General features: G+C 55.4%; 1 protein-coding gene across 3 annotated transcripts; it reads right to left on the bottom strand.

Moving 5' to 3' along the window:
* Window positions 1-491: 491 nt before the first annotated feature.
* On the bottom strand, window positions 492-20,281 carry DHCR7 (7-dehydrocholesterol reductase). Of its 3 annotated transcripts, none has more exons than XM_055415272.2 (9): window positions 20,143-20,281; window positions 13,874-14,001; window positions 11,506-11,609; window positions 10,710-10,932; window positions 9,160-9,250; window positions 8,262-8,475; window positions 6,318-6,522; window positions 5,364-5,495; window positions 492-2,128 (listed from the first exon to the last, which is right to left on the bottom strand). In XM_055415272.2, exons 3-9 carry the CDS (start codon window positions 11,601-11,603, stop codon window positions 1,664-1,666), a joined length of 1,428 nt encoding a protein of 475 aa, XP_055271247.1. In that variant the 5' UTR covers window positions 11,604-11,609; window positions 13,874-14,001; window positions 20,143-20,281; the 3' UTR covers window positions 492-1,663. The 3 variants fall into 3 exon arrangements, with proteins under 3 accessions (XP_055271247.1, XP_055271251.1, XP_055271248.1); XM_055415276.2 differs by having other exon boundaries at window positions 13,888-14,001; XM_055415273.2 differs by lacking the exon at window positions 20,143-20,281 and adding an exon at window positions 19,882-20,016.
* Between the last annotated feature and the right edge of the window lie 544 nt (window positions 20,282-20,825).

Here is a 20,825-nt window from a genome sequence, read left to right as displayed (position 1 = left end):
GTGCCTGTGTCACAGCTTGGCTCTTGTGGCCGTGCTGCAAAGCTGTGGTACATTTGTTAACGGTGATCTGCCATCAGTGGCCTTTGATATGACTATGGCATCATTTCAGCCTTGTTTAGCAATAAAGCATTTTTTAATCAAGGTACGTACACTGTCCTTTCAGTTCAGTTCAGTTCAGTCGCTCAGTCATGTCTGACTCTTTGCAACCCCATGAATCACAGCACGCCAGGCATCCATGTCCATCACCAACTCCCGGAGTTCACTCAAACTCATGTCCATCAAGTCGGTGATGCCATCCAGCCACCTCATTCTGTGTCGTCCCCGTCTCCTCCTGCCCCCAATCCCTCCCAGCATCAGTCTTTTCCAGTGAGTCAACTCTTCGCATGAGGTGGCCAAGGTATTGGAGTTTCAGCTTTAGCATCAGTGCTATTTCATACTTAAAAGAGTACAGAATCGTGTAAACACAAATTTCATATGCACCACGAAGTGAAAAAACTCACGTGACTTGCTTTATTGTGACACAGGAAGTCCTCTACATAGGAACCTTTAGGTTGCGAACTTTCAAAGATGCAAGCATGTGTTTGGTCGACATTAGGCGTGGCACCGCCGCTGGCCCCCTTGCAGCTCCGCCGCCTCCCACTGCTTCCCCCTCCTCCAGTCAGTAAGTGCGTGCCTGCTCACCCGACGCTTGCCCCCGCACGCCAGCTGCTGCACTGTACCACTGTACTTTTCAAGTTATGTCCTGTGAGGTTAAAAATGCTTTATTTGTAGGAAAAGTACTATGAAACTATTACAGTACAATACTAAACAGCCAATTGTGCTAGCTGGGTACCTACACTAACTCTGTTGGGCTTAACGAACAAATCAGACTTTACAAACGCTTTCTCAGAAGAGAACTTGTTCGAACGTCAGGGACTTACTGTGTTTGCTTTATCGGGGTGGGCAGCAACTGAACTTGCGGTATCTTCCAAGTACGCCTGAATAAAGGATTATTAACTCTATCAGGCCAGTAACATCTAAAATCAAGAATATCTGTGGGTCAAGGAACCGGCCATGGTAAGAAAGGGGTCCCCTCCCGAGGCTGGGGTTCAGGTCTCCTTGGAGAAGGCTTGGGTGAAGACCCCGCCACGATGGTGGCCAAGGCCTCTGGGTCGCCTGAGCAGAGTTTGTAAAGAACGAGAACCAGAAGCTGGCCCTTCACTGTGCAGCGTCCCTCAGGGCCCTCTACAGAAAACCGTGTTAACGCGGTGTGGGTGCAAAGGGGAAGTCTGAAGGACGCAGCTCACCACCGCCAAGCAGGCGATGCAGGCAGCACGAGGGGCCCAAAGGCAGTACGGTGACACCCGCATGGCTGGCGAGGGCGAAGGGCAGGACGGACCCCGGCGGCTGCAGGACGTCCCCTTTGATGTCAGACACCCACCGTCTGGACCGCAGAGAGGAGCGACTCATCCGCGGGCACACCAGCGCATCCTCTTGCCCTGGGAACGCTGCACATGAAAGTCGGTGGTTTCTGCTGGTGAGAAGGCAGCTGGTGTGAATGGTGGGGACTGTGCCCAGGGCGAGAGCTCCATGTAACAGGTGAGGATGCAGAGGCTCCTGGAGGGCGGGGCTGGGACCCGCGCTCTTCACCGCCCCGCGGGGGCTCCTCCTGGCACGGGCCGCTCTAGAAGATGCCGGGGAGCAGGCGGTAGGGCACGGCAGCCGTGTAGCGCTCCCAGTCGCGGCCGTACTTGTTGGCACAGCGGTGCTCGTCCCGCAGGCAGCGGTGGGTCAGCAGGATGGTCATGTAGATGATGTAGAAGTAGGGCAGGAGGTGGCCGCCACCGCAGGCCAGGCAGTACGCCAGGCTGCCCATGAGGTCGCCCGTGTAGTTGAAGTGGCGGGCCACGCCCCAGAAGCCCGAGACCAGCAGCTTGCTGTGGTGTTTCTGCCCATCGGCCGACGTGTAGGAACACTCGATGGCCTTGGGCTTCCTGCCCCAGATCAGGCAGCGCCCGTCCGTGCGGCGGAAGAGGTCCTTCTGGTGGTTGGTCATCCGGAAGATGTAGTAGCCGAGCAGGCCCAGCAGCAGGACGCCCAGTGCGTAGGGGGTGGGCAGCTCCACGGGGTGGTACACCAGGTACAGGCCCTGCGGGGCAAGGCGAGAGGTCAGGGGTGGCCTCGTCCGGGTGGTGGGCGGACCAGGGGCTCAGGAGCACGACCCAGCTTCACACCCCAGCCGCGCTCCTGGCCGGCTGCCCACCCGGCCCTGCCTCGGTGTCCTGTCCTGTAAACAGAAGCACCTGCCTCGAAGGGGATCAAACAAGTAAATGTGCAAATGGCGCAGGTTCCACCCCTGGGCTGGGAAGATCCCCTGGAGGAGGGCATGGCCACCCACTTCAGTATTCTTGCCTGGAGAATACCACGGACAGAGGCTGGTGGGGTACAGTCCATAGGGTTGCAAAGAGTCGGACACGATTGAAGCGACTTAGTATGCACACACCTAGCTAGTTATCTGCCTCTCTATGTACACACACACACACATCACATATAGTATACATGTAAAATATATAGCATAATGGGACTTCCAATTATGGCTCAGATGGTAAGGAATCTGCCTGCAATGAAGGTGACCCGCGTTCAATCCCTGGGTCAGGAAGATCCCCTGGAGAAGGAAATGGCAACTCACTCCATTATTCTTGCCTGGAGAATCCCTAGGACAGAGGAGCCTGGTAGACTACAGTCTATGGGGTTGCAAAGAGCTGGACACGACTGAGCAATTAACACACACGGCATAATATTAAAAATACCATTTGAATAAGATAGTTAATTTTTTGTGTCCCCTTGGCTAGACTGTGGGACCCAGATACTTGGTCAAACAGTGGTCTAGTTGTTAAAAAAGTATTTTTAAGATGCAATTAACGTTTCCAATTAGACTGGATGAAGCTGATCACCCTCCACAAGGCAGGTGGGCCTCATCTAATCAGTTGAAGACAATAAGAATAAGACTCAGGAACAGCGTGAATTCCACCAGCAGACGGCTGTCAGACCCAGCTGCAATACCAACGCGTCCCAGGACCTCCAGACTGCTGCCAGCTGCCCTGAAGAATTCGGACTTGATGGGACCACAATCACACAATCAAATAAACCGACACAAACGTGTGTGTGTGTGTGTGTGTCTGTGTGTGATCTACTGGTATCAGTTTGCATGCCTGGAAAATGGTGCTCACGGTATCAGGGAACCAGAGAGCCTGCGACCACCAAATGGAGAAACGGACCCAGAGGGTCTGTGCAGAGGACCCAGAGTGGGGACCGGAGGCCAGAACTTCCAGCCTCCAGCCCAGGGCCCTTTCCCCTCCACCCTGCCGGCTCTCCTGTGACCTTCCTGCTTCCCCGCTCTTGCTGTGGGATGCTGCAGGGGGGTCAGCCAGGTAACAGCAGCCCTGCCGTCACTGCAGGACTGGCTGACCGCTCACCGCCTCACCCGTGCTCATCCTGGCCGGCCTACAAGGTCTGTCCGCCTTGGTTCCCTCCACTCTCGCGGTCTGTTCAAGCAGGCCATCTGGGCTGCCGCGAACCATGCACACGCCCAGGAACCTGTTCTCTTCCCTCCCACACCTCCTCACTTGGGCTCACGCCACGAGCAGACAGCATGTGGCCGGGCTTGTCACGTAGCCACCCTACACGGGAGCTCGCACACCACGCATAGGAAAAGAGGGTTCTTCTCTGTGAGCTGGGAGCGGCATGGAGGGCTGGATGTTCCCCAACAGCCTCAGAGGGCTTCCTGGGTGACTCAGTGGTAATGAACTTGCCTACCAATGCAGGAAACATAAAAGATGCAGGTTTGAGCCCTGGGTCGGGAAGATCCCCTGGAAAAGGAAATGGCAACCCACTCCAGTCTTCTTGCCTGGAGAATCTCACGGACAGAGGAGCCTGGCAGACTACAGTCCATGGGGTCACGAAGAGACATGACTGAAGTGACTTAGCAGACATGCAACAGCCTCAGAAACAACCCCCCATCACCCCGAGGTGGCTCCCGTGGCACAGAGCACACAGCAAGCACTGGGGCAGAGCTGCCCGGCCCTGCTTGAGTCACCAGCCCAGCCCTTACCAAGGGGAGTCTGCCCTGATTTTCCAGAGATGCTCAAGGCCCCGTCCCCTGGCCGCTGGCCCAACAGAGGCGCAAAGCCAGGTCCCTCCAGCTCCCCAGGAAGGTTTCTATGCTCAACTCTTGTGAGGCATGAGAGGGAACCTTTCCTGGAGCTTGCAGCCCTGGCCAGCCTCCACCCTCCTCTCCCCTGGAACACGCCCCTCTTCCAGGCCACCTGCCTGGCACTGGGCTCTGACCCCCCAGCCTCTAGTCTGGCAATGTTCATACCCCCAGACTCTTCATTCTGCTCTTGGTCTGGCTGTGGCCACCCTAAGATGCTCTGGCTGATCCTCATGCCCAGGCTGCGGGCGCCTCCTTGGGCCTCTCTCAGGGGTCAGCACCCAACTTCCTGTCAAGCACCCCCTCTGCACCCTGGGTCGCCTGAGTCAGGACCTTTCCCTGACCAGCCATGAGCTCTGAGAGGGCAGGGCCCCCTGGCATGTCCTCCATTCACGCGTGTGGACACTCAGAGCCTTTAAGGGAAAAATGACAGGAGAGCAGGCCTCTTATCCTTTCAGTGTTAGGATCTGAACAAATGCGAATTTGAATCGTATTCAAATTCACCACCCTGATCTCACAAGTCATTTCTTCAGACCCACAGTCTACTCTGAGTCTCCTCTGCTCTCAGTCTTGGGGCCGAGTCACGTCTCACATTCATATGCTGCCGTCCTGAGCCCAGGACCTCATCAGGTGGCTGGATCTAGCGATGGGCCTTTAAAGAAGTGATGAAGGTAAATGGGGTCACTAGGGTCGGCCTAATCCAGCGTGACTGCTGTCCTGATAAGAAGGGGAGGTCAGGACACAGACACACTCAGAGGGACGACCCTGTGAGGACACAGGGATGAGACGGCTGTCTGCATGCCCAGGAGAGAGGCCCTGCCCACACCTGGGTCTGGGACTCCGCCCTCCAGGACTGGTGACGGTGACTCCTGTTCTGGAGACAGTGAATCCTGCTGTTCGAGTCGCCCGATCTGAGACATTTGTTAGAGCAGTCTGTGCTGACTCATACACGAAGCCTTCTCTCTCCCTAAAAGGGCACCAGCCTCCCTTCTCCAGGTTCTGCTGCCCCCCCACCACCTGAAAAATCCAGACACTTGGGCAAGGACAAGGCCTGGCACGTGCTCAGCTTGTCTGCTCCGAGGGCAGCGCTGGGCGGGCCCGGGGACCCAGCCCCCGAAGGTCCTGCTGGGCGGCGGGGCAAGCATCACGGAGGGCTCCCTGGCCCGCTCCTCACCTGCAGCGTGTACAGGTACGGCAGCCAGACGCAGTCTCCCCAGCCCAGGTACCACCCAAAGTGGTCGTGGCAGATGTCGATGGTTTTCAGGTACCAGGTTTCGTTCCAGAAGAAGTCCAGCACATAGATGGCCTGCAACACAGGAGCGGCCGTGTACTGACCAGGGGGGCAGATGGAGAAACCACACTCCAGGACGGGACTGGGCCCCTGGGTGCCCCTGAGCTCCCCTGGTGACACGCACCGTGGGGCAGCTGCTGCACTTCCTGCCGGGCCTGGGCCATCGGGATAAGTGGAGGAGGGAGTCCCTGTCTGCAGTCTGAGATGACACATGGCCCAGGAGAGGGGTGCCCAGCAATGTCCTGGACCCTGATGCCCAGGGCCGTGGAGCTGGGAGCAGAGAGATGACTCTGGGGGTAGGGGGATTGGGACGGGGTCCTTCCACGGCCATCAGAGCTGTGTTACCAGGACCACTGACACACCTGAGTGGCAAACAGGTGTTTGCTGGGGGCCACACAAGTCCCCGGGGCCAGTGCAGTGCCTGACAGGTGAGGACAGAGCTCCTTCACCTCCCACTCTGCAGCCAGCCTCCCAGACACGTGCAAAGGGCGCTGACCCCCTTTTAAAGGCGTGGGTTACAGTCTTTCAAGAGGCTTCCCTGGTGGCTCAGATGGTAAAGAAGCTGCCCACAGTGCAGGAGACCAGGGTTCATTCAACCCCTGGGCTGGGAAGAGCCCTGGAGGAGGGCATGGCTACCCAGTCCAGTATTCTTGCCTGGAGAAACCATGGACAGAGGACCCTGGTGGGCTGTACAGTCCATGGGGCCTCAGAGAGTCAGAACTGATTGAGCGACTAATACCTCTTACTGTCCTTTGAAAGCAATCGGGCTTTCGGGTTTCCCCAGCACCAGTCAAGGTCAGAGCCCACAACCCCCAACCCAGGCCACAGGCAGGCCACCTGCAGGACGTTGACCAAGACCATGGAGTTGGTCACACGGCCGTAGAGCTCCTGCTGCTTGGCTGCAAAGGACAGGTTGATGAGGGTCCAGGCGACGATCCCGGGGCGTCCATTGAAGAAGAGCTTGAAGTCAAACCACTTCCCAATTCGGGGGTTAAACTCAACGCCCATCATGTAGTTGTAAAAGAAATTGCCTGTGAATTTGCTTGAAAACACAAACAACAGAGGTATGCTGTCAACGAGCACCTCTCACAAGCAGCCTCCTCGGCTGGCATGGACAGAGGTGCTCAGCCCGGCCTGGGTACTGCAGGCCCAGTACCAGAGGGAGGCCTGGCGTGAGCTGCAAGGACCCAGCATGCAGGGTCCCCCTCCCCAACAGCCATGATAATTCTCTCTGCATTCAGCCCTGGCCTTGAGCTGAGATGCCCACTCTGTCCCAATGAAGGTGGGGACGCTGTACCTGGGCAGGTGCCAGGATCCTCCCTCCCGCCTCCAGGCTCCCCGGAGGCGAGCTGCCCAACTGGCTCGACTGGACAGAGATTTTATTCTCAAGGACTCACAGAGCATTCGGGCCTCCATGGGCAAGTGAGGTTACAAATGATGCCAAGGTAAACGTGAAAAACAGTGCCAGTCTCAGAGCCAGGTGCCCGGCTCCAGGGCCCACACCCAGGCCTTGCTGGCCCTCATCACCTGAGCACAGGCGCGACAGGGAATCAGCCAGGGAAACCCAGCTGGAGACTCACACTTCCAGGTGCTGCACACACGGGGATTCCCGTGCTAGGGAAACACATTTTCATGCCCATTTCCCTCAACTAGGATAAGTAGAAAGAAGTAAAACATACAAAGTCCACAAGAGGGGTAGTAGAGAAAATGATTCCCATGAGGCCTAGAATACCAGCCTCGTTAGCTGATCATCACATGAGCTCGAAGTGCCACAATCCAAACACACTTCCTAAGAGCCTAGGGCTAACAGTTAAAGGAAGCACACTCTGCTTTCATCTGGAACCAAAACTAAAATGCAATCTGAGAACAAGAATCTTGTTCACACCTAAAGCCCCACTGTCTACACCTGTCTACAGGAGGGACCCAACAAGAATCTCTTGATGAATGCGTCCTTGGTAGGAGGCAGGGAGGGAGAGATGGGGGGATAAGTAGATGCACGGATAGATGAACGGATGGCTGCGTGGCTAGGAGGATGGGTGGGGACATGGGTGGGTGGATGGGTACAGGGAGACGGGGGAGGGGAGGGATGAATGGATAGATGGATAGATGGACGGTGGCTGGATGGGTGGGTGGATGGACGGGTGGACGGGTGGATGGACGGGTGGATGTGTTGGATGGGTGGTTGGATGGGTAGATGGCTGGCTGGGTGGATGAATGGACAGGTGGATGGATGGATGGGTGGATGTGCTGGATGGACGGACGGATAAATGGATGGATGGGTGGTGGATGAGTGGATGAAGAATTGGATATACGGATGTATGAAGAGATGGGTAGTTGGATGATTGCTAACTATCTCACCCAAGGCTCCATGAGAATGGACACCAATCAGCAGGGCTCTCCCTGGGAAGCTATTACATTAAAGACACCGAGATAACAAGACTTCTCACTAAGACTGCTTCAGGCCACACTGACGTTTCACAGAAAGAGGGAATGGGCTGCCCCTGCCTGCAAGAAGGAGTTCCTCTCCCGCCCTCCTTATTCCCTATGGTCCTGCTAGAGATAACTCAGCCACCACAGATAGACTTGGCCACCTTCAACTGCATCCTCCCCAAGTAGGAGAAGCTACCCATTCAATGCGGCTGCTCCCCAGAGTCCACCACGGTCCCTTGAGCTCCTCCTCAAGGATGTTCAATCCTCAGACTTCTGCAACGTCCTAGCCCAACGTACTAGAAAAAGGCTCTGACCCACCACCTAGGGCTCAGGCGGCCGCTGAGAACGTACCATTCCCGGGCGTCGGTGGGAAACAGGTAGCCCTTGACCATGGCAAAGGTGGAGACGGCGTAGCCCAGGATGTTGGCGCACCAGAGCAGCGGGATCCAGTTGTCGAAGATGATGGTGGGGGGGAACCAGGCGAGGAGGTGGGCATTGGCGAACCACAGGAGGTGCGTGAGGAGCCACGCCTGCAGGCCGTTGATCTCGTACTTGTTGATGGCTCCTGCAGAGGGGAGACACGAGAGTGGGGCCGTTTGCCCAATGTGACTGCTCCTGGCTCCTTTCTGGGGTCCCCAGCCCCCAGCCCCCAGAGCCAGTCAGTGGCTCCTGCCACTCAGGCCCTTGAGGTCAACACGCCAGCAGCACACCTAACACTGTGAGCTGGAGACTAACCTCGTGCTGGCTGAATCCCTAAGAGGGGGAGAGAGGGCGCAGGACATCTATAACCGGCCCGAGGCTGGGTCACCAGCCTGCAGTTTGCTGGAAGCTGGAGCCACAGCAGAAGGGACGAGGGTCCCCTATGGCACCTGGTGGGGCTGGGGGTGGAGGGAAGGTAGCCAAGAACTCTCTGTGGGTTGGGCCGGGGTCTCAGCGACTGTGGGGAATGAATGGACCAGGTAGCCCTAAGGCCCTGTAAGTCAAAGCTTGGGCCCTCACGATGCCCCTGGGGGACTCCAAGTGTCCCTGCCAGGAAGATGCTTCATGAGCCCAACCACACGACCAGCAGGGAGCGGGGGCTGTTTCATTCCCTGATTGGGAATGTGATTTCTGACCTCACCTCTGGCGGCCGTCCCTGGAAGCTGTGTGTGTGTGTCTGTTGGAGGGGTGGGGGTGGGGGTCAGGCCCCGTAAGAGGAACGGACAGGGAAAGGCAGCAGGTAGGCAAGCGGGGGTGGGCCCCAGCTTACCTGCGGGAGTCACGGCGCCCTCCTGAACACCCCCCACGTAGCCCGGCAGAAACTTGTGGCAGAAGTCAGGAAGCAGCACGTACAGAAGCACCTGAAACACAGAGATGTCTCAGCCGGTTTCCCCGTGGGCTGCGGGGCCCAGCTGTGCCTCAACATGGCTGTGCTTTGCCAACTGAGACGATGAACGGGCAGGCACCGCACAGATCGCAGAAACCATGATCATGGCTGGTTACTTCTCCCAGAAGAGCTACAGCTCTGGGAATGCTGATCGCAGGCTGACTGCGGGCTTTGAAGGGAGCCCTGAACAGGAAACTCGTCACCCCTACTCGAACACCCACGCCGTCTCCCTGCAGGGCTCAGCCACTCCCTTTGGGAGAGCCCACTGGCTTACATTCCATACAGTTCACCCTTGAAAAGTATTCACTGAAAGTGTTCAGCGTATTCCCAAGCTTGTGCCACCGTCCCCAGTGGCTAATTCCAGAACATTCTTTTCACCCCAAAAAGGAGCTGCATACCCCCCTGGCAGTCCCTCCCAGCGGCCCCTCCCCGCCAGCCTCTGACAACCACTGATGCACTGTCTCTGCAGATCTGCCTGTCCTGGACTTGGCATATAAACAGAATCAGACAGGACACGCCCCTTTGTAGCCGGCTTCTCTCACTGAACATCAAGTTCTCAAGGCACCAGGGCAGCAGCCTGTGTCAGACCCTCACTCCTTTCCACGAGAACAACACTGCCGTGTGGTTGGATCACAGTACGTGCGTGTCCATGCCTGTCTATGCACACGTGGGCTGTTCCTGCCTTTAGGCTACTGTGACTCTCGCGGCTCCAAATCACCTTTTACTCAAAAGGACCAAGAGGCCTGAAAGGAGAGGGAAGCTGAAGCCCAAGAGCTGGGATCGTGGGGAGAAACAGCTAGCAGAGGTCAGAGCCTTCGTCCAAGTCAGGAAACCCTGTGGGGTGAGGGTGGGGGGCAGGTGGCACCTCCCTGCACCATTTCCCAGGAAAATGATAACATCCATATTAATATTCAGATATTAAACACTGCCTGTTCAGATAGTAAATACTGTCTGTTCACCAAGTTCATGATGCAGACAGCCTCTGATAAACTCCTGCTGGTTGGGAAGTTAGTGAGATCACAGCAGAGCCAAGGCCCGCTCCCAACCCCCCGCCATTGGCCAGGCCTGTGTGACGATCTCTGGGGACATGGCCTTGGCTTTGCCAGACCAAGAGCAGCTCTCAGGAGCTGGGCAACCCTAGGACACGCTTCCCATCGTGTACAGGGTTTCCTGGGGGGTAGTCACACCCTCACGCTCTCCCAGGGCGTGTTGCTCCCTGCTCAGCACAGAGGCTCAATGGAAGGCGAACCAGACACTGAGATGCCTCCAGGTGCCCTTGAGCTGAAGACAAAGCTAAATCCATCAGGCGGCGGGTGAGGCCCGGCTGGGTCCCAGGAATAAGGATGTCCGTGTGAGCCGGACGCCATCCCCGACCAGGGGCCAGGCCCACCCCGAGGAGGGTAGCCCCCGCCGTGGGGGCTGGGAGGGCTGACCTGGAGCGTGACCCATGCTGCATAGATCTGGGCCGCCTTCACAGTCACGGGCGGCGTCCTGGCCCAGATGTCAGCGAGCCGAGCCCGCCCGGCAGCAAGGTCCACCACGGGCGCCGTCAGGGAGCAGCCGTACTGGTCGCAGGCCATGATGAAGTAGTACACAATGAAGGGTGCGAACAGCAGCAGGAAGACGACGCTCGCCAGGGAAAACCAGTCCACCTCCCTGCGGGGCCGACGGATGGCAGCAGGTCATGGAGGCTGCCCGGCCCCCTGACCTCAAATGCGGGATGCCAAGCCCCACGGGCACACCAGCCAGCGCCTCCCGAGAGGAGGCTGTTGGCTCGCGGGGACAAGGCCCCCACTGCCTATGCAAGGCACCCCACTTGCATTCTCCGCTTTGAGCAGTCTGAAGGCCGACGAGCCCATGGACACCCCTGAGAGCCCAGGGCCCAGGACACAAGCATGGAAGGCCTTCCACACCCCACGGGTCCAGAGGCTTCATGTTCTGGGCCATCTGGGACACTGACCAAGTCCCCATCACTCTGTAGCCTGAGATCCATGACCCCACGTCTTACACGCTGAGGGCAAAACCAGGACACCCACCGCCCCTGACGTCAGCTTTTACAATAGTTTCTTCTTTGGGTTCCCAACTTTCTAAGTTGGCAAACTGCTACTAATGACAGTCCTCCTGATAAAAAAGAATCGCTTTAATCGGTTCCTGAAATCCCAAAGGCTGGCAACCTCTCACCGAGAGCCCACTTTACTTTCCAGCTGGGAAGACGGGTGACAGGCTTACCAGGCACGTCCCCACTGCCCTTGGGCTGCAGCCTTGCCGTTGGTGAGACCGCTGGCACTCTTGGTTTTCGGGGCACTGGGCTGAGACTTAGCAGCCATTGGGCCCTGAGGGAAGGAGACACCACGCTGAGATCATCCCGACAAACGGACACTGCAACTCCCTGCCATCGTTCACAGGCCCCCACGGGGCTGGATGCCTTGTCCTGGATGGATGATTCCAGGCAGGGACTCCCACTCCTGGAACCTGCAATAGCCTCCCACCTGGCCCTACTTCTGCTCTTATCTCAGTTCATTTTCCAGCAGCAGCAGAGCATCCTTCTTGTTACAGAAACCCAACGCCTGTGCTCACAAACCTCCCACCACATGCTCCTGCCTCCCCTCCCCCACACTCTCCCATCGTACCCGCTGCTCCAGGCTCACAGAGGTCTCCACCCACCCAAGAATGTGACTGATCTTATTCATGATACCTGCTACTCCCCTGCTTAGAACACGCTTTACAGGTCTCCTTATTCGGGTCTCATAAAATGTCCCCTCCTCAGTATGACTTTCTGTTTTTCCTGGAGCTAATGTTGCCTCACTTTTCCCAGTCACTGAGATTTCTGTGCATCTATCACTAACTTTTTTTCCTGAATGCTCTAAGGAGCTATCATACACATTAATAACTTTTCTACATATTCCAACACAATTTATCATCTCCATTCCTCTTTCCCACCCAGAGCCATTCATCTTGTACCAAGAGACAAGCCAATCCGTGGTCATAATATGAGGGAAGCAGTGACACCCCACTTCCAGAATGAATTCACAATGGTGACGCTTCAAAATATCAGGCGTGAAAAAAAGATGATCTTAAATGCTTTCAGAAAAAAATCCAGGATTAAGAATCACGCTAGTAGCAAGCTGGTTCTCGAAGGCCAGATGGAAAACTTAAAAAATTCTTAGGGAAATTTAAGCTGCTAACGAAAAGGCCAGTGAAAGGGCAAGAGGAAATCCCAAGATAACAGCTGGGCAGTGGGTCAGACAGCAACCGGCCCACTGTGACCAAGATGAATGGCTTTGGGCCGGGGCGGGGGGAGCGGGGAAGGAAAACAATACATTTTGTTGTGCTGGAGAGTATACAAAAATTACTGAAAACTATCACAGCTCTGTTATAACGTGCAGAAAAAACAATTAGTGACCGATACATAGAAACCTTAGCGTATGGAAAAAGTGAGGCAACCATTAACTCCAAATAAATAAAATAAATAAAAAGCCATATAAGGGGAAAAACACCAAACCATAATTATAGTACATTACTTGGCCTAACAGTAAATAATAATTTTGCCAGACAGAAAACAAATGTGTAAAGTTGAGGGTGCTAAAAGGAAATCATTTAGAAACAAGCAGGAAAAATGCAACAAAAGTAGCTTAGAGAAGGAAAAAGCATTTGCTTCTGGGAAGCGAGGCGAGGCTCTAAGATACGTAGGGAACTGTTTCTTGTTTATATATAAGCCTTTTAATGCTGGTTTTATTTTAAATGTGAAGATGAATCACTTTAATACATCTGTACATTCACTTAAAATTTTTCAATGATGGAAACTGCAGCACATCACTTTATTTTCACAGGTTAGTTTATGGAGCATTTATGATGTACAGGCAGACCAAAGAGTTCTTTATGGACAGAGGGCCACTCATCTTTACAGCCCAAAACACAGAATACTGAGTCTGGTACGTGGCAGTTACTCTGATCTAACATGCTGGAAAACTGCAAAAGGGCCAGAAAAGTACAGGCTAAGAGCTAACTTTGGAACACCAAAAGCATATTTTCTAAGGATTAAAATAAGCCCACATAATTATTTTGAGCTTATAATGGCCTTTGTTCACCTCCCTGTCACGTGTGTGTGAGCTGCTCAGTCACGTCTGATTCTCTGCCACCCCACGGACCGTAGCCTGCCAGGCTCCTCTGTCCATAGGATTTCCCAGGCAAGAATACCGGAGTGGACAGCCATTCCCTTCTCCCAGGGATCAACCTGACCCAGGGGTCAAACCCAGGTCTCTGGTGTCTCCTGTAAGTGGATTCTTTTCCGCCTGAGCCACCAGGGAAGCCCAAAAAGGGAACGCTGTGGCTGCATGGGCCGGGGAAACGAACGTGGCCCTCCCACGTGGCAGGTGAGAATTCTACCACTGAACCACCCATGCACCTCTCTGTCATAAGCACTGAATTTTTAATAAATGTGGAAGGGACACCCTTAGCAGTAGATGGCTGAAAATAGGGGATAGGGTGGTGTCCAGGAAGTCGCTAACTTTCTTTCCTAAGAATCAGGCAGGAATGGACACAGCGCTGATGGACCAGCTGCCTTTGAAAGCAAGCAGCAGCGGTGCGAGGTGCTTACCTCCAAGCTCTTACCAAGCGGCTCCACTGCAGATGCAGGTTTTCCTTCTCGAACTGCCCCCTTTCAGCTCTCTAGACTCCTATGCTCCACAGGCCTGCGAGATCCTTTTCAACCTGCTAAACAGAGTCCTGCAGGGTACACAAAGGTGGTGAAAAGACTCAGGGAGATAAGGACCCAAAGGATAATTTTCTCAAGTCCCACCTGGTAACCAAGCAAAAGGTGCAGCTCAGCGCCCAGGGTTTCAAAGTACAAGAGGCCCCTTGGGTGGGGATCTCCACGATAAGGTAATCTTATCGTGTAGCTTCTCTGCCTGGCACACACGATGTCTGCCAAAGATGAAGCACTTATAAACAACGGGTGGAGCTGGATGGGGGGTACTTCCTGGAGGAGTTGCCCTGGAGATGAACCTTAACATGGTGGACTGATGAACAGCCCAAGTTGGCTTCTTTGCAGACTCATAGTGGGCAGCGCACACGCCTCTGGAATGTCTGCACCTGGATCAAGTCCCACGCTGCCCACTCCACCCCCACCCCGCCCCCAAGCATGCATCTTTCCCCCAGGCATTCCCAGAACCAGTGAGTGCCATGAATCAGGGCATCACAGACAGTGATCTGGGCTTGCAGCCTGGTTCTCTGCAGACTCACTGGACCCAGTGACCTTCCTGAGTGTCTTGGGGCTTCAGAGCCCCCACACACACCCAGGGAGGAGCCAGGGAAGTGCATGGGGCTTTTCGGCACCCTGGTCAGCTCCCCGGGCCACATTTTGAGCTCCACAGGTGACCGCAGGGGACCTGCCGGGCTTCCCTGGCCTTCACCATCTCCCAGAGTTTGCTCAAACTCATGTCCATTGAGTCGGTGATGCCATCCAACCATCTCATCCTCTGTCGTCCCCTTCTCCTCTTGCCCTCAATCTTTCCCAGCATCAGGGTCTTTTCCAAAGAATCAGCTCTTGGCATCGGGTGGCCAAAGTATTGGAGCTTCAACTTCAATATCAGTCCTTCCAGTGAATATTCAGGGTTGATTTCCTTTAGGATTGAGTGATTCGATCTCCCTGCAGTCCAAGGGACTCTCAAGAGCCTTTCTCCAGCATCACAGTTCGAAAGCATCAATTCTTTGGTGCCCAGCCTTCTTCATGGTCCAACTCTCACATCCGTGCGTGACAAGTACCTCCATTGCTGCCCTGCAAACAGGCTCATGGAGGAGGGAGGTAGCAGATATATGATGCCCATGGCTGATTCATACTGATGTATGGCAGAAATCAACACTACTATAAAGCCCTTATCTTCCATTTAAAGATAAATATTTTTAAAAAGAGAGTGAGCCCGTGAAACTCTAGACACTCCACTCTCACGCCCTTGTAAAGACAGGGCTCCAGGCCCACATACTCATCCCCTTTCTACCCACAGTCTGGCTGAGCAGATGCAGGCGGGCAAGTACCCACAGGACCTGTGAGTAATAAACCGTGTTCCTCAGCCTTCCCTAATGGCTTTTGCTGATGGTGTCCTGCAATCATAAGAATCGCAAGGGCCAGTCTGGTCACTACGTGGTCCCAGTGGGAGCAGTGTCTATGGGGCTCCTCACAGTTAAGCAGGCCAAGTGAGTGCCTTCAGGGTTCCTAGCTGAGAACAACACCATCAACAGCCCGGGACCCATGCAACAGATGGCTTCAGTCCTGTGGCAGCCCTATTGGCATCTTGAGGGTTGGGTGTTTGGAGAGGCATTGGAGAGGCACAAGCACGGCAGGGATGGGATGGCACGGTGACGCCCGGGAGCCCGGATGTGACCGGCAAGGCTGCACGTTCCCTGCAGGATCCAGTCCTGCTACCAACACGTCCCCACATGGACTCAACGTGTGTGGCCGTGGGCAGCTGCTTCTGCTCGCCTCAGTTTCCTCCAAAGTAACCCACTCTGTGGGGTAAATGAGGTCCCGGGGCCAGGTGCTCAGAGCCCCTCCCAAGCCCCATCGGAGTTCCTCCCAGAGAGGCAGCCACTGCCAAGACCACCGTCAGCACCACCCGGGCTTCAGGAAGGTGGGCTCATGCAGTGTGTCAGGGTGAAGCTCAGCCTGGCGGAGGTCTAAGGCGGATGCCCCTGTAATACCCAACCCTGAAGCATCCTGCTGCCCTCCACGCAACTCATCTCTTCTCAGTGCAGAGGCTGAAAACAATAGTCTTTTGGGAGTTCCCTGGCCGTCCAGTGGTTAGGACTCCGCACTTTCACTGCTGAGGGCTTGGGTTCAGTCCCTGATTAGAGGACTAAGATCCCACGAGCAGTGCGGTCAAAAACCAAACCAAACTATCTTTTGTCCTCTTTCAGTGTTCCTGTGGGTCGGGGATCTGGGGAGGCTGGCCAGGTTAGCTCCAGCCTGGGATGTGATGGTGTGGGTGAGCTTGGGTTTCCTCCCAGCATGGAGGCCTCGGGGCGGAGGAAGGCGGTGCCCAAGCTGCCTTTTCTCCCTGGGGAGGCATGTGACATCACTCCCAGAGCGTTCTGTTGGCTACAGAGTCAGAAGCCCACCACCTTTCCAGGGGAGGGGAAGCAGGCTCTGATTCTTGATGGGGGAGCAACAAGGTATTAGGGGAGCATGAGATGCTGTCGGGGCCATCCCTGGGTGACACAGGCAGTCACAGGGGGCCACTATTCGCTGAGCATCTACCAAGCTGCAAGCGCCTGTGAATCCACAGAATTCCCACCTCCCACCGGAGAGTTGCCGTCACTGGACCCAGTTTTACAGATGGGGAAACTGAGGCAAGGAAAGTAGAGAAAGTAGCTAGCACAGACCTATGGGGACAGAGCTGGTGGGTGGGCACGCCACCTCCTGTGACACGCTTGGGAGGCTGAGGAGTAAAATTCAGAGTAGTGGGGCTTCCCTGGAGTCCAGTAGTTAAGAGTCCGCCTCGCAGTGCAGGGGACACCGGTTTGATTCCTGGTCCCAGAGAAGCCCACATGCCACAGAGCAACGTAGCCCTGGACCACACCACTGAAGCCACGCTCCGCGCCGAGAAGCCCCCGCAGTGAGAAGCTCACGCATCACAACAAAGCAACCCCCACTCGCCACAAGCAGAGAAAGCCTGCCCGCAGCAACGAAGACCCAGCGCAGCCAAAACAAAAATAGCAATAATAATAAAATAAAAAACTCAGAGCAGTGATGACAGCAGCCAGTCTTCGTGAGTGCTGGGCTAGGCACCATCCTAACACACACAGAGCAGCAGCGGGAACATCACTGGAACAGCTGAGGCTCCGGTTTAGAAATGAGTTTGTCTAAGGAGTAGGAGACACGTAGAAGGACAGACGTGCCCTAACTTGTACTTAAAGGAATGATAGAATTCAGGCCCAGTGAGAGCTGGGCAGCTGCTCTTCAACTGGAGGACGGTTCCAGAGGCCAGGGAGACCTTCAGGCGGCTCAGTTGCTACCTGTTGGAATTTATCCCGGGACATAAACAGATGGCTGTGTGAAAAGGCAGATGGAAGCACTTCCGTTCTGGAGCACTTGCAACATCCTGGAGAAGACAAAATGACTCTCAATAAGGAGATGAGAGAAACTATGATGCCCGGTACAGTGGAATACTCAGCAGCTATTACAAAGAGTGAGGTTAACATGGAAGAAGGTTCCCTGGTATGTTCCAGCATGAGGGCAAGCTGTAAGACAGTCTATCACTAAAAAGCTATTCAAAAAGTCACTCTGATCCAGTGGCTAAGACTCTGTACTCCCGAAGCAGGGGGCCCAGGTTCAACCCCTGGTCAGGGAACTAGATCCCACCTGCTGCAATTAAGACCTGGTGCAGGCAAATTAAATAATTTTTTTTAAAGCCATACACCAAAATCCTCAACAGTGTGGGCCTTCCACGTGGGTTCCCCCAGCCCCTTTTCCTAATTTTTCTGGTAGACATGTACTTGTATTATAAAATAATTCAACAACAATAAAAAGAGCTGCTGAAATAGCTCTTGGGAGTCCGAAAATCCCCAGTTCTGGGAACACCTGTGGCTCTCTCTGGGGGCAGAGAGGTCACTGGTCCGTAAGGCGGGGGCAGTGACCTGCGGGGTGGTGTGTGAGCTTACCTGCAGCTGTTTTACATCCTCCCACCCACTTTGGGTGGGGTGGTCACCCCACACCTGGGGCCCTTCTGGGGCCTCCAGAAATAGGCAAGAGCCCTGGAAGAAAATTCCAGAAACACCAAGTCCTAATTCTAACTCTCTAATTCTAAAGGGTAAACTAGCTTTGACTGCAGACGCAAGGGTTTCTGTTTTTCAAAAGTTGCAACATACATTCCTCCCTGTAACACAATCACGTTTAGAATTCAAACATCCAAGTCCAAGGGCTTCCCTGGTGGCTCAGTGGTAAAAACAAAAGTCTGCCAGCCATGGCAGGAGATGCGGGTCCAGTCCCTGATCCAGGATGATCCCGCATGCCTCGGAGCAACTAAGCCTGTGTTGGGATGTTGATAGTGTGCATCTGCTGAGTCCAAGCACCCTCCAGCCCATGCTCTACAACACAAAAAGCTGCCACGATGGGAAGCCTGCGCCCTGCAGCTGGAGAGTAGCCCCCACTCACTGCCACCAGAGCCCTCAAAGCCGTAAAGACCCAGCAGAGCCAGAAAGAAACAAAATTATTTCTTAAAAATGTGCAAATCCCATCAGTCCAGTCCCAGGAGTCCCTGAACTTCTCTGCTAATTCTCCAGATTATCACGCAAGCTACTTGTCACTAGATAAACACCCACCCTCCCTCCTTTTTTTTCCCCCCAAATTAGTTTACCTCCAAATTCTTTTGCAACTTCACTTCTTGGCTTTTTCTAATCTTAGTCTTAATCTACTTTCTTAATCCTTCTTGCTGCTGCTGCTAAGTCGCTTCAGTCGTGTCCGACTTTGTGCGACCCCTTAGACGGCAGCCCACCAGTCTCCCCCGTCCTTGGGATTCTCCAGGCAAGAATACTGGAGTGGGCTGCCATTTCCTTCTCGAATGCATGAAAGTGAAAGTGAAGTCGCTCAGTCGTGTCCGACTCCTAGCGACCCCATGGACTGCAGCCTACCAGGGTCCTCCGTCAATGGGATTTTCCAGGCAAGAGTACTGGAGTGGGTTGCCATTGCCTTCTCCCTAATCCTTCTTAATCTACTAATCTACTACAGAAATCCATAACTTTTTTTTTTTTTAAGCAGTAGGTATACACAAGAATTTTTATGAGAATTATTGTAAGAAGTAACTGAATGTTTGTTTCTGGGTTTTCGCCTGGGAAACCATCCTGGTTTTTCAGTGGAGAGTGTCCTGCAGGTGGGGTAACTCCACCCCCTCAGGCCTGTTCCAGTGGTCTTCCTGGGGGCCTTCAAGGCACCTGGGATTGTTCACCTGCCCCCCCCGCCCGCCACCCCGCCCAGTAAATGCAGGCATTGCCCTGAGGACTCCTCCCTCCAAACCAGTCTGTCGCCAGTAGCTCTGGGTCTGAACCCTAGTTATGTCCCTAAGTACACGACTCTCCACATGTCACTGCCCCTCTGGGGAACCTCAGTCTTCTCATCTGTAAGATGGAGGCATGTCTAGACCGCAGGGTGTTCCGAGAATTTAGGTCAGAGCACCCAGCACAGCGCCGGACACTCAGGAAACAGCACTTTTGAGAAACACGATCTCATCTGCAGTCGTCCTCCCTCCTTTCTCTTGTCTGAAATGTCACCAGAGCAATTCCCGCCTTTAGAAACCTTTTCCATAAAATTATAAAACGTCCAAGAAAGAGGCAATACTACTCCATCAGTCAAGTGAGGGGGGAACGCTGGAAGAGAAGGAGGGCGCCTTTGGTCTTTTGTGAGCAACTTCCTGCACTGCCGCCGGGCCCCCGACTCCCAGCCCCCAGCCCCCTGCAATTAGTCTATTCCTAGAAGCAATTCAGAGTCCGCTGCTTCGGGCTCCCCCCTTCTCAGTGGGCAGACAGATGGTCCATGTTTCCTCAACAGAAAACTGCATCCGCAGGCGCGGGGCACCCGAGGAAGGAAGCGGTCCCCCCGGCCCAAGAGGCACTCACCTGGCTCCGCCCCGTCTCGGCTCCCGACCAACGCGGGGGGAACGAGCATCCCCAAAGGGCCGTCTTCGGGTGGCCAACCCGCGCCCCCAGACCGCCAACTTCGCTCGCCCGCACGCACGCGCCTCTTGCCTACGCGGAGCACCCGCCGCCCTCCGCGCCCAGCCCACCCTCGGCCTGCGCGCCCCCCGCTCCGGTCTGTCCACCCGCCCCCTGCGCGCACCCACCGGCGCGCAGCCCACACCGGCGCGGCGGGCCCCTCACCTGCACAGCCGCTCCGCGCCAGCTCCGACCCGCGCGGTCTGAGCCGATCGCCGCCCGGTCCCCACGGAGAGGTGTAGCGACAGGCGGCCAATCGCAGGCGGGCCCAGCGCGACCCGGCGCCCCTCGGGCCCGGCGATTGGCCGCGGCGCCTCGCCCCACCCCGTGGGCTGACTCCGGGCCACCGCGCGCTCCACTCGGCAGCCGCGGGGCGCGAGACTGACAGCGGAGGGCCTGCCCCGCGCGCTGCCTGCCGGCGGGGGCGGGACCCAGGGCCCCGGGAGCGCGGCCAGCCGCGGTGGTGGGCGGGCCGCTGAGCTCCCAGCACACACTGAGCCAATCGTGTGCAGACTGCCGGGCCCACATCAAACCCGTGAAACGGACAAGATCGCTGCCCTTGGGGTGCACGCGGGGGTGGGGGTATAGGGGAAGCGGGATCAGTAAACAAACCGTCAACGAGGAATAGGGTGAAAACTGGTGTGGAGGAGACTGAAGCAGGGCATGCAGGTTGCAGTTTTATTCGGGGTGTCAGGGAGCACTCTCGCTGGAAGGCCATCACAGGTGAGGGCTTGCCTGGAAGGGGGCCAGAGATGGAGTTCAGGGCACCGATCAGCTGTGCAGAGCCGGGAGCACAGGAAGTAGCAGAATTGGCCAGAGGGAGAATTTGAATGGGGGATGGCGGGGGC

The sequence above is a fragment of the Moschus berezovskii genome, chromosome 25 (genome assembly GCF_049115385.1).
Source record: "Moschus berezovskii isolate FMDL1 chromosome 25, NW_MosBer_1.0, whole genome shotgun sequence".
In the NCBI taxonomy this organism is placed as follows: Eukaryota; Metazoa; Chordata; class Mammalia; order Artiodactyla; family Moschidae; genus Moschus; species Moschus berezovskii.
The sequence above is the reverse complement of the archived record's forward strand: the minus strand, read 5'-3'. Positions and strand labels throughout refer to the sequence as shown.